At 39.5% G+C, this 12,389-nt stretch overlaps 1 protein-coding gene across 8 annotated transcripts in view; it reads left to right on the forward strand.

Annotated features, from left to right (window-relative positions):
• dnah14 (dynein axonemal heavy chain 14) overlaps positions 1-12,389 on the forward strand; it is a 362,578-nt gene that overhangs the window by 217,508 nt on the left and 132,681 nt on the right. For all 8 annotated transcript variants that reach the window (XM_062972594.1, XM_062972581.1, XM_062972591.1 and 5 more), the window contains 2 exons: positions 7,516-7,731; positions 8,166-8,235. In XM_062972594.1, the coding sequence (XP_062828664.1) occupies positions 7,516-7,731; positions 8,166-8,235 (286 nt within the window). The remainder of the gene's footprint in view (positions 1-7,515; positions 7,732-8,165; positions 8,236-12,389) is intronic.

Here is a 12,389-nt window from a genome sequence, read left to right on the forward strand (position 1 = left end):
AAGGGAACTTTAATAAACTCCAACAATTCTTCTGCAGCCTTGATCTTGATCTGAACTGATGAAGAGATTATCTTTTATTACTATTGTAGAAAAGTAGAAATGGTTTGGAGGCAAATAAAATGGAGTATTTTTATGTTCAGTGTTTTTGTCAAGAGTCAAACACCAATTTGAGAGCAAAACAGAGTTTATTCAAGAGATAGCCCAAAAAATAGGCACAAACACAAAAGATGGCTTTAAACACTTAACTTTCAGTGCTTAAAGGCAGTCTAAACAAAAATATATCAAAAAGTATGCTTTAGCAACCAAACCGGATTTAACCAAGCAAATAGTTCAGATAAAACAAAAGGTGCTTCAATTCAGCTCTAAACAAACTAAATTGGCTTGGGAAAGCAGCCAAAGCAAAACAGAAACTTGGAAACTCCCCAAAAAACTCCCAAGAGTCACAAGCACAAAGCTCTAAACAGAAACTAAAACCGAGCTTGCAAACAGAATCAGAGCCAGTGCAAAAGGGAAGAGATGGTTACAAACCCTTCCTGTTGCAAGCAAGCAGACTTTGGAGATTTAAAGGGGCAGTGCACAAAAGACATTGTCAAACCGGTCCGGAGTCAAAATAGCAGAAACAGCAGCAAACTGCTTCAGGAGTGCAGGTAATGCCAGAAGCTCAAGGGACAAAGCGAAGAGACGTCGTCAGATTGATCCAGGGTCAGGGCAGGAGACAGCAGCAGGGTCCAGAAGCAAGCCAGAAGTCAAGAGTTGAGGGTAGACTAATCAGGGGGCGAAGGCAGAAACAGGGTCAAATTCCAGTCCAGGGTCAGAGGCTGTAGTCATCAATCCAAGGTCCACGAATTGGCACAAAGAGCCAAGACAACGAAGGCAACCACAGCTAAAAATAGTAATAACAGTGCAGTCCAGGAAATCCCACACAGTTCCAGCCCTCCGTTGCAGAGCAACCCAGGTAAACTTACATCTGAAGCAAAGTCCCAGTCCAGTCTTCTTAACACATACAGGAATCCCAATGGCGCCCAGCAACACCTTGCCACACGCAAAGTGTAGTGACCAAACACTCCCAATTTATCCCAATTCTCCCTGGGTGTCCAAACCAACATTCAAAGAGCAGGTGTCCCAAATCCTTAATCAGAGTCAGAACTCCACACAGCTAAGGCTCGTGGATCGGGCGTGCCTAATTCATCAGAATTCCAATCATCCTGCCCACACCCAACACCATGCACACCTGAGGATCCATCCTCCCTCCTCCAAGCAGACCAAGTGGGATCTGCTCCTGAAGATACCCAAGGTTCAGCAGTATCCATGGGCCCCAATTCCCCAGGCATCTCCGGTGCCCGTGCCAAGTCAGTGCCCACTTCCTCAGCCACCACCTGTTCACCAGCATCCATTTCTTCCACAAACTCCCCATCTGAATCTTCCTCAGAAGACTCCCCATTGAGGTCCCTAATTCTCTTCCTGTACAAATCCTCCAAGGAGCCCTCCTCGCGAGGGTTTTTCCTTCCTCTCCTGATCCCACCACCATCATCCACAGTCCCCGAAGGCGCAGTTACAACAGTTTTATTGAACAAGCAACCACCAGCAACCTGTTTAACAAGTGTTCTGCATTTTGCGTTAACCTTTATAAGAAAGTATTTCAATTATTCAAAAATACCTTCCACACTTAGCATTTTAAATATTTAATCTTTAAGTTTAGTTTTGCTTTAAAAGTTAAAACGTTTAAGATAACTCATCTTTTTTTCTGCAGTAAAGAGGATACTTCTTGCCTGTCCCCGCATTACACATCTTGCGAAGTACTGCATTAGAGGGCACCACTCAAAAACTTAAATATCTTGCTTGTTGATGTGATAGGAAAGAACAACCAATGCCAGGATGTCCTTTTTCTCGGAATGGCCAGGAGGAACAATCTACTACCACGCTTCAACCAGAATTGCAGGATCCAGCAGTTTTTTCAATCCTGTCTCACTAACCGGTCATGTTTGCCCTTTTCCTTTCTTCTTTTAAATAGTTTGTATTAAGGTATATTTTTTTTACTGAAAAAAGGTGGGTGTAGAGGGGAGAAACGATCGCTGAAAAGGGCTGTGGATGGGAAAAGGATAAAAGATAAGGGAATAGGGGGGGAAAGAAGGGGGAAGTTTATGTACTTCCAATCTCCTTCATCGTGGTTTGGTTGTTATCTTTAAGTTCCAATTTCTTCATCTATGCTTCCCCTGTTCATCCTTCTTGTAAGGCAATTTTTCTTTTTAGTTGATTGCACTATATTAGCATCTTCAATTTCTCTCATTTCATGTATTCCCTAAAAGGTAGTCAGTCTGTTGTTTTCTTAGGTGTTCCTTGATATTTTGTTACTTTTTTGTTGTTTATTTGTTTAGTCACTTCCAACTGTTTGTGACCTCATGGGCCAGCCCACTCCAGAGCTCCCTGTCGGCTGTCGCCACCCCCAGCTCCTTCAAGGTCAAGCCAGTCACTTCAATGATACCATCTCTCCATCTTATCCTTGGCTGACCCCTCTTCCTTTTCCTTCCATTTTCCCCAGCATCATTGCCTTCTTCAAGCTTTCCTGTCATCTCATGATGTGGCCAAAGTATTTTGTTACTAGTTGAGTCAATTTGTTCGTGTTCATAACATCCAATACTTTAGTTAAACATTATTTACTCTCCAGGTTCTTGAGTTTACTATTCTAGCTGCCGTTATTAAGTAATTAAACAATATGTCCTTGTTTACGTCCATATCTCTATTATTCCTAGTAGGAAATATTCTGGTTTCAGTTGTATTTTCACATTGAGTATTTTTTAAATTATTTCTTGAATTTCTTTCCAATAGACCTAGCTTTTTGGCACATCCACAAAATGTGCCCTCTTGGGTTTCATATTTCCAACATTCGATAATTTTTGCAGACTTGTGTACCACTGGTATATCATGTTATACCAATTCTTTTTCAAATCATAGGCATATGTGTATTTCAATTTATGGTTCCAAATCTTCTCCCATTCGTCTAATTTTATTGGACGACCTATAATCTTTGCCCATTTTATCATACATTATTTGACTTGTTCAGTTTCTGTATCCCACTCTAGCAATTTCTTACAGATTTTTGTAATTATTTTCTTTTCTGTTACCATTAATTTGTCCCAAAAGAATTCTTTTTTTATTATGTCTTTATTAAAGTATTCGCTTCATTGTCTATACTGGAACCAGGAAATATTCTCATAGGTTTGATTAATTTCTTCCTGTGTTTGCATTACATAGGTTCCATTTTTTTATTAAGTATTTCTCTATATATGAGCCATTGTACCCAGCATAATTGTCTTCTCTGTCCAGCTTCCAGAGGTGAAATCCATAATGGGGTTTTTCAATATAGTCTATATATTTGTATTTCTCCCATATTTTAATTAACACAGATATTATAAAGTGATTGCCATTTTTTCCACTTTTCTTTTCTCATTCCAAAAATATGAGTGCAATCCAGTTCTTAAATCATGGCCTTCCACTGTTAGAATTTTTACTTATTTAATGTCGTCCAATCTTTGATTAACTAAAAAGAAAACAAATTAATAATATAATAATAATAATAACTTTATTTTTATACCCCGCCCCATCTCCCCAGAGGGCCTCGGAGCGGCTTACATGGGGCCATGCCCGACATAAAAATACAATAACAGCGATAAAACAGTAAAAACAATTTTACACATCAATAAGACATCAACATCAGTAAAACAGTAATAAAAATCAATATACTGCATAAAATATTAAAAACGGGAGGCTAAAAACAGATCTGGGCCAAAGTGCAGAATGACATCACATGGGAGAGGTAGTTTCATGGCTAAAATAATCAATAAAGTGCAAGTAATTATGGCCAGGCATCCTATTGTTGAGTGAGCAGATGAATCAACCTACAAAGATTAATCCTCGAAGGCCTTTTGGAAGAGCCAGGTTTTTAGGCTCTTCCAGAAGGAGAGTAGAGTAGGGGCCTGCCTGATCTCCCTAGGGAGCGAGTTCCAAAGGCAGGGGGCCACGACGGAGAAGGCCCCCTCTCTCTCTCGTCCCCACCAACTGCGATTGCGAAGGTGGTGGAAGCGAGAGGAGGGCCTCCCCCGAAGAGCAAAGAGAGTGTGCGGGTTCATAGGGTGAGATGCGGTCTCTAAGGTAGGTGGGTCCCAAACCGTTTAGGGCTTTGTAGGTGATAACCTGCACCTTGAATTGGGCCCAGAAGATAAACAGCAGCCAGTGGAGCTCCTTAAACAGAGGCGTTGAACACGCTCTGTAGTTTGCTCCAGTTAAAAGCCTGGCTGCCGAGCGCTGTACTAATTGTAATTTCCGGGCCGTCCACAATAAAGACAAGGTCCAGCATGTGTCCCGTCTGATGTGTGTGTACCTGAAGGCCCACAGCTCATCTCTAATATATTTATCCTCAAGAGTGATAATGAGGTGTACTGAATGGTCAAGAGACTGGAAACCCTTATGGAGCCAAGTGATGGTCTTGATCTTAATATCTGAAACGCTCCTTGACAGAATACAGGCCACAGATCTCTGAATCAATCTCTTTGTAGTCCATCTGCCCTTATTCCATCTATTGCCTTTAATTTCGAGTGCCAGTTGTTCCGTTAGATAAAAATGGTCATCTGGGCACTCTGCACGCAGAAGTGAAGAATGCATCGTTAGTGTAGTGTTCAAGATCATCTGTGACGCACTCCAATCTGTATCCCTTTCCCCAATCCTGCCCTGTCCATCTTGTTCAACGAGAGAATCTTCACTTCCCTCGATTAGCCCATTGTCTGGTTTTGTCACCTTGCTATACTTTTGTTGCCCAGACCCTCCCTCATCACCCACCCCTGAGGACCAGCTGACCTCCGTTCGATTATAATCAGTGATGTTCTCCACTCCCGGGGCATCGTATTGAATGGAGTTCTTTACTAGTAACGAGATCCCTTTCAGGAGATGATCAATTTTATCATTCAAAGTTACTAGTTTATTTATTTATTTATTTATTTACAGTATTTATATTCCGCCCTTCTCACCCCGAAGGGGACTCAGGGCGGATCACATTATAACACACATAGGGCAAACATTCAATGCCCATAAACACATCAAACAGAGACAGAGAGAGACACGCAGAGGCAAGTTAACCTTCTTCTGAGGGGATGTTCGATTCTGGCCACAGGGGGGAGCAGCTGCTTCATCATCCACACTGACGGCGCTTCCTCATTCCAGGTCGTAAATTAGTTAATCTTGCCTCCCCACTTTATAAGTGGTACCTTATCTCCTACTTGATAGATACAACTATCTTTCGGGTTGCTAGGTCAGCAACAAGCAGGGGCTATTTTTTATTTTTAATTGACGGGTGCTCACAGCCTTGAGAAAGGACAAGGCTGAAAGATTTGCCCATAAAAGGTGGCATAATTGTGACATTTCGGAATTCCCAAATGTATCTTCTTGGTTCATTTCTGCTAACCTTAACAATACTGTCCAATTCCTTCCACAAGAAAACAACCTTTCTAGAACTTTCACTTTCCGTTTTACTCCAGAGTAGCAAGATAGCAGGGCTGGGGGTGGGGCGACAGGACTCCCTTCTTCTGTGCTGGCAAGCAGCAGATGGTAGCAGCAAGAGGTGTCCAGAAGCAGGTGTTTTAAAAGCCTTCCTTCACCCTCTTCCTTTCCTCCTTACCCCAGAGTAGCAGGGTAGCAGGGCTGGGGGTGGGGCGACAGGACTCCCTTCTTCTTGGCTGGCAAGCAGCAGATGGTAGCCCTAAATCACAAAGACACAAATCCACTATGAGCAGTAGTAAACCAATCACTAAAGTAAATTTTTTTGGCAACTTATATACGACAACAATGAACATGTATACAAAGAACATAAGTCTGTTATATTCCCAGTGACTGATTGTAGCCAAGAGAGTTCTACCAAAGAATCTTATAACAATTTTCTTCTGGAAAACTTGTAAAGATCTTCAAAGGATGTCAAAAGTTTGTAACATAAAGTATATATCATCACTCAAATCTGACTGCAGTGCCTTTCATGTTCTTTGACTCTTGTTTGGGCGACTAATTCAACCAGAGAAATCAGTCATAGCAGAGCACTTGATGAACCAGCCTGAACACAGTATATTATTTGAGAACACAGAAATGCTGGACCACTCCAACAACAATCATGTCAGACTACACAGGGAAGCCATTGAAATCCACAAGCATGTGGACAACTTCAACAGAAAGGAGGAAACTATGAAAATGAACAAAATCTGGCTACCAGTATTTAAAAACTCTGAAATCAAACAGTAGATGGAACCAATACTCTGAGGGCAGAGGAGCCCCAAGGACGGCTAATGACTGAACAAAGGATGCCCTCCAGGCAAGAGACAAAACCTTTCCAATGCTAATTAGAGTGATTAACTGAAACATTAATGCTGGCTTCCCAGTGACAAAGGACTCTTGCCACACCCTGGACTCTCCACAGATATATATTTTTTTCCTTTCCTTGCCTAGTTTATCCATGCCTCACAGCCTCTGAGGATGCCTGCCATAGATGTGGGTGAAACGTCAGGAGAGAATACTTCTGGAACATGGCCACACAGCCCGAAAGACATACAACAACCCTGTGATCCCGGCCATGAAAGCCTCCGACAACACATTAAACAAATTAAAATTAGTTGACAAGTGGAAATGGTTCTCAGAATTTGCATTGGTTAAGACTTGATAATAAAACTGTTGGAGAAGGGGTGGGGTCTTAATGGGTCAACTGAAAATTAATCTGGGATCCTGACATTCTGGTTGGTGCGCAGTGGTAAAACCCAGTTGTAGCTCCTCCTACCATCCCAGAATGAACCTTCACATAGCTGAAAAGAAATGTATCAAATGAGCATGCAGGATTCCTCTTTCCTTTTTTCCCTTTTTTGTTTACATTTTCCCTTCATTTCTCTTTTCTTTTCCAAACACATTTTAAAGCCAATGACTTTACCAGCAGTTTCACATTGAAGATATTGTAGCCACCAGCATGCATTCCTCCCTGAATAACATTGAGAAGGGGAAAAATGGATCTCACTTACTAGCTTTTCTCACTGCTGTAGCACTACGGCTCCTGCCAGCTTTTAAAAAATATCAGATTAGAAAAATAAATAATAAATGAAGGCCATCTCCCTAGTTGGACTCTGACAGACTGGGCAAGAAATTTGGGCATCTATTACAGTCCATCTCTAATAAATTTTGTATATGAATTTTTAAAATATGTTAAATGTTTTTAAAAATTACTGAATGTCACAGTAGTAAAAAATACAGGCTATAAAATCTACTCCAATTACTTTGGTACAAATTTGGGACATCCAGATTTCAGTGTTAATATTTAGTACATTAAAACTTGTATTTGTTAAAATATAGTGCAGTTAATATCCTCTAAAATTAATTCATTATCAGATTATTCGCAACAGAAAACTTGTAAACTTTTGTTCTTTTTTATCCCCTTTAATACTTGTTATACAAATAGAAAAAAAGATTTAAAAAGAGAATTATTTTTCTCCTCAGAACTCTTCAAAAAGAGGCAAAGTAGACACTTTTGTTATAAACCCAAAATGTGTAACTCTTGGCGAACTTTTTGGAGAGACAAATCTCAGCACAATGGAATGGTCAGATGGTCTGCTGTCATCAGCAGTTAGAAATTTTGCCAAACTTGCAGTCAGAAAACCTAAGAAAAAAGACGCAAGCCTTGATAGAAATTCTGAAATACAGGAGTTATACACGGTGAGTACAACACTTTTATAATTATAATTGCATTGATAATGTATACCATACTCTGTAAACATATTTTTGTATTGTGTGATTTAGATTAAAGAACCAATTTAGAAAGCAAACACAATATTTTCATCAGCATCAAAGTTGAAGAAGAGGTTCAATCCCAAAAAGAGGAAGGCCTCTATACTGAAAGGTGAATAGCACTAGTGGGTGGCAGATTACTACTATACAGAGATGAGGGGACTCATTCTGTAGTTATGCCACAAAATTAATTGAGTATATGGTACTGTGATTGTAGAGGCTTCTTGCTACCCAAATCATACAAGTAAAAATTAGCAAAGTTTTATCAGGTTTTTAAAAGTAATACTAAATTTGCTATTTAACATTCTAAATTTATTTTATGAACTGATTTTAAATGTAATTAATCTCATTTTTGTTTTCAGCTGAATACAATGAATGTAGCTGATGCTATTCTAACTGAGGAAACGGTGCAATCAACAGAAAATTTTAACTGTCAGTATAAGTACTTTAATGACTTGCATGACATAATTCTTTATTTTACTTTTGTTTTCTCTAGTGGTGGGTATAAATTATGCAACAGTATCATATCTGAGTAATGATTAGTTGAGCAATTCTTCTCATAATGCTTTGAGATCATGTTTATAACATATACAGTAGAGTCTCACTTATCCAAGCTAAACGGGCCGGCAGAAACTTGGATAAGCGAATATCTTGGATAATAAGGAGGGATTAAGGAAACGTCTATTAAACATCAAATTAAGTTATGATTTTACAAATTAAGCACCAAAACATCATGTTATACAACAAATTTGACAGAAAAAGTAGTTCAATACGCAGTAATGTTATGTTGTAATTAATGTATTTACGAATTTAGCACCAAAATATCACAATATATTGAAAACATTGACTACAAAAATGCCTTGGATAATCCAGAAACTTAGATAAGCGAGGCGTGTCAGAGTTGACACTTTTTTAACAATATACTCCTCACTTCAAGAGAATACCAGTAAAACTAACTATGTGTGAGATATTTTGTCACTGGAAATTTTTAAAGGAAGGGATTAACAGCATGGTCCAAGAGTCCCACAGAAAAGGCATCACAAGAGGAGAAAGAACACTTTGATTAGATGAAGGCTTTTTCATCTATATATATAAAAGAGTGATGGCATCACGGCAATTCACAAAACAACAAAACCACAGGCCCCCCAACCTCAAAATTTGACAACACAACCCATCATCCACGCCTCAAGGTTGATACAACAAAAAGAAAAGAAAAATAAAGTCCTAATTAGAGGGAGAGCAATAATTTTTTTATCCAATTGCTGCCAGTTTAGAGGGCTAATCTCTGCCCACTTGGTTGCCTAGCAACCAAGGGACAGCCAGGTTTCAGTTAGGGGACAGGCCGATTTAGGCCTCACTTAGACTTCTTCCACAGATTATCTAATTTGCACTGGATTATATGGCAGTGTAGACTCAAGGCCCTTCTACACAGCTATATTACCCATTTATAATCTTATATTATCTGCTTTGCACTGGATTATCTTGACTCCACACTGCCATATAATCCACTTCAGTGTGCATTTTATACAGCTGTGAAGAAGGGGCCTCATATAATCCAGTTCAGAGCAGATAATATAAGATTAGAAATATACAGTAGAGTCTCACTTATCCAACGTAAACAGGCCGGCAGGATAAGTGAATATGTTGGATAAGAAGAAGGGATTCAGGAAAAGCCAATTAAACATCAAATTAGGTAATCGTTATACAAATTAAGCACCAAAACATCATATTATACAACAAATTTGACAGAAAAAGTAGTTCCATGCGCAGTAATGTTATGTAGTATTTACAGTAGAGCCTCACTTATCCAACACTCGCTTATCCAACGTTCTGGATTATCCAACGCATTTTTGTAGTCAATGCTTTCAATATATCGTGATATTTTGGTGCTAAATTCATAAATACAGTAATTACTATATAGCACTACTGTGTACTGAACTACTTTTTCTGACAAATTTGTTGTCTAACATGATGTTTTGGGTGCTTAATTTGTAAAATCATAACTTAATTTGATGTTTAATAGGGTTATCCTTAATTCCTCATTATCCAACATATTCGCTTATCCAACATTCTGCTGGCCCGTTTATGTTGGATAAGTGAGACTCTACTGTACTGTATTTACAAATTTACCACTAAAATATCACAATGAATTTAAAACACTGACTACAAAAACATTGCTTATGAAAAGGCAGACTGCGTTGGATAATCCAGAACATTGTATAAGCGAATGTTGGATAAGTGAGATTCTTCTTTGATATGAAATAATTACTGGGATAGAATAATGCAGAACAAAATAATCTCTAAAACCAGGACAGTAAATAAACAGGGGAATTCCACACAGGAAACAATCAGGGCCAGCTAACACCTCCCAACAAAAAATTAACTCAGGGAGGAAACAGCCAGGCTTTAAAGCTGCAAGGCCATTACATCCTAATCATTTTTCCTAATTGCAGCATTCATACTTGCCTCCAACAAACAAAAAAAACCATTCAGAAATATTGTATATTCACAACCTTTAGGAAATAATATCCCCTGATGGCGCAGCGTGTTAAAGCGCTGAGCTGCTGAACTTCTGGACCGAAAGGCCAGAGGTTTGAATTGGGGGAGCGGAGAGAGCCCCCACTGTTAGCCCCAGCTTCTGCCAACCCAGAAGTTCGAAAACATGCAAATGTGAGTGCATCAATAGGTACTGCTCCGGCAGGAAGGTAACGCCGCTCCATGTAGTCATCCCACATGACCTTGGAGGAGTCTACGGACAACGCTGGCTCTTCGGCTTAGAAATGGAGATGAGCACCAACCCCCAGAGTCAGACATGACTGGACTTAATGTCTGGGGAAAACCTTTACCCTTGACCTTAACTACCACCAATTCCTCAATACTTTATTTCCCAGACCACCAGACTTCGCCACAGCAACGCGTGGCTGGGCACAGCTAGTATATATATAAAAGAGTGATGGCATCACGGCGACCCACAAAACAACAAAACCATAGGCCTCTCAACCTCGAAATTTGACAACACAACCCATCATCCACGCCTCTAGGTTGATACAACAAAAAGAAAAGAAAAATAAAGTCCTAATTAGAGAGAGAGGAATAATTGCTTTTATCCAATTGCTGCCAGTTAGAAGGCTAAGCTCCTCCAACTTGGTCTCCTAGCAACCCAATAAAAAATAATAAAAAACACTAAAAATTAATACAATAAAATACTATAATAACAGAAAATAACTAAAAATAATATAAGAAAATAATAAAATATAATAAAAATATAACTTACAATAAAATTAATAAAAAATTGCAAATAACGTCAAATAAAAATTACACAACAATTTTTAACCAATACCACCACTACTTTGCCACAGCAATGCGTGGCCGGGCACAGCTAGTTCTAATCTAAAATAGTATATTAGATGAGAAGCCTCTTCAGAATGTCATAATCACAGCCAAAATAGTCAGAGAGGTTCCCAACATGCTGATGAAACAGAGGGAAAGAAACTGGGTAGAGAGGTGAGAGTGCTCCGTAGACATTTGTACTGAGGTGGGGGCATGGCTCTAGACCAAATGCTTTTCTTAATTCTAGAATTTGCTGACAAGGCACAGAACAGCCCACATGTGTGAGCTCACTGTTGAACACTCAAAAAATAAGTTATAGTTAAGTTTTTCAGCATTATTAATTATATAGTAATACTTTGGGTTATGTACACAACTTCCAGTGAAATTACAGGCAATCCTTGAATTACAAACTTCTGACTTAAAAATGATTCACAGTTAAGAATAGGGGTGAGACAACAGGAATGTGAGAGATCATAGAAGAAGAGATGACAACAGACATTTCAACCAAAAAATCTTTTGAAGACCAATGTACCAAGATGGGACTAGTTGACTTGATCAGTTGAGAATAGCAACTTTCTCAAGCCTCCACTAGTTATTTGTTATGTTTATAATTACTTACTGTATTGTATATGTGTGTATTGGTATGCAATTTTACCTTAACTCTTTGTTGTGGGAGGGGCTGCAGACCGTGTGAGCAGGTCTGGTCTTGCTCAGGGCTCAGACTCCATTTTAGAAACAGTATGCTTCAGACTTCAGTAGGAACTGATGTATGCTTCAGATTTCAATAGGAACTGTGTGCTTAGAGACTTCACTAGGAACAGAATGGGGATGCCTGGCTTGACAGCAGTGTGTGCAAAAAAGACCTTGGAGTCCTCGTGGACAACAAGTTAAACATGAGCCAACAATGTAAAAAAAGCCAAGGGGATTCTGGCCTGCATAAATAGGGGTATAGCATCTAGATCTAGGGAAGTCATGCTCCCCCTCTATTCTGCCTTGGTCAGACCACACCTGGAATACTGTATCCAATTTTGGGCACCGCAGTGGAAGGGAGATGTTGACAAGCTGGAAAGCGTCCAGAGGAGGGCAACTAAAATGATTAAGGGTCTGGAGAACAAGCCCTATGAGGAGCGGCTTAAAGAACTGGGCATGTTTAGCCTGCCAAAGAGAAGGCTGAGAGGAGACATGATAGCCATGTACAAATATGTGAGGGGAAGTCATAGGGAGGAGGGAGCAAGCTTGTTTTCTGCTGCCCTGCA

The sequence above is a fragment of the Anolis carolinensis genome, chromosome 1, assembly GCF_035594765.1.
Source record: "Anolis carolinensis isolate JA03-04 chromosome 1, rAnoCar3.1.pri, whole genome shotgun sequence".
Classification (NCBI taxonomy): Eukaryota; Metazoa; Chordata; class Lepidosauria; order Squamata; family Dactyloidae; genus Anolis; species Anolis carolinensis.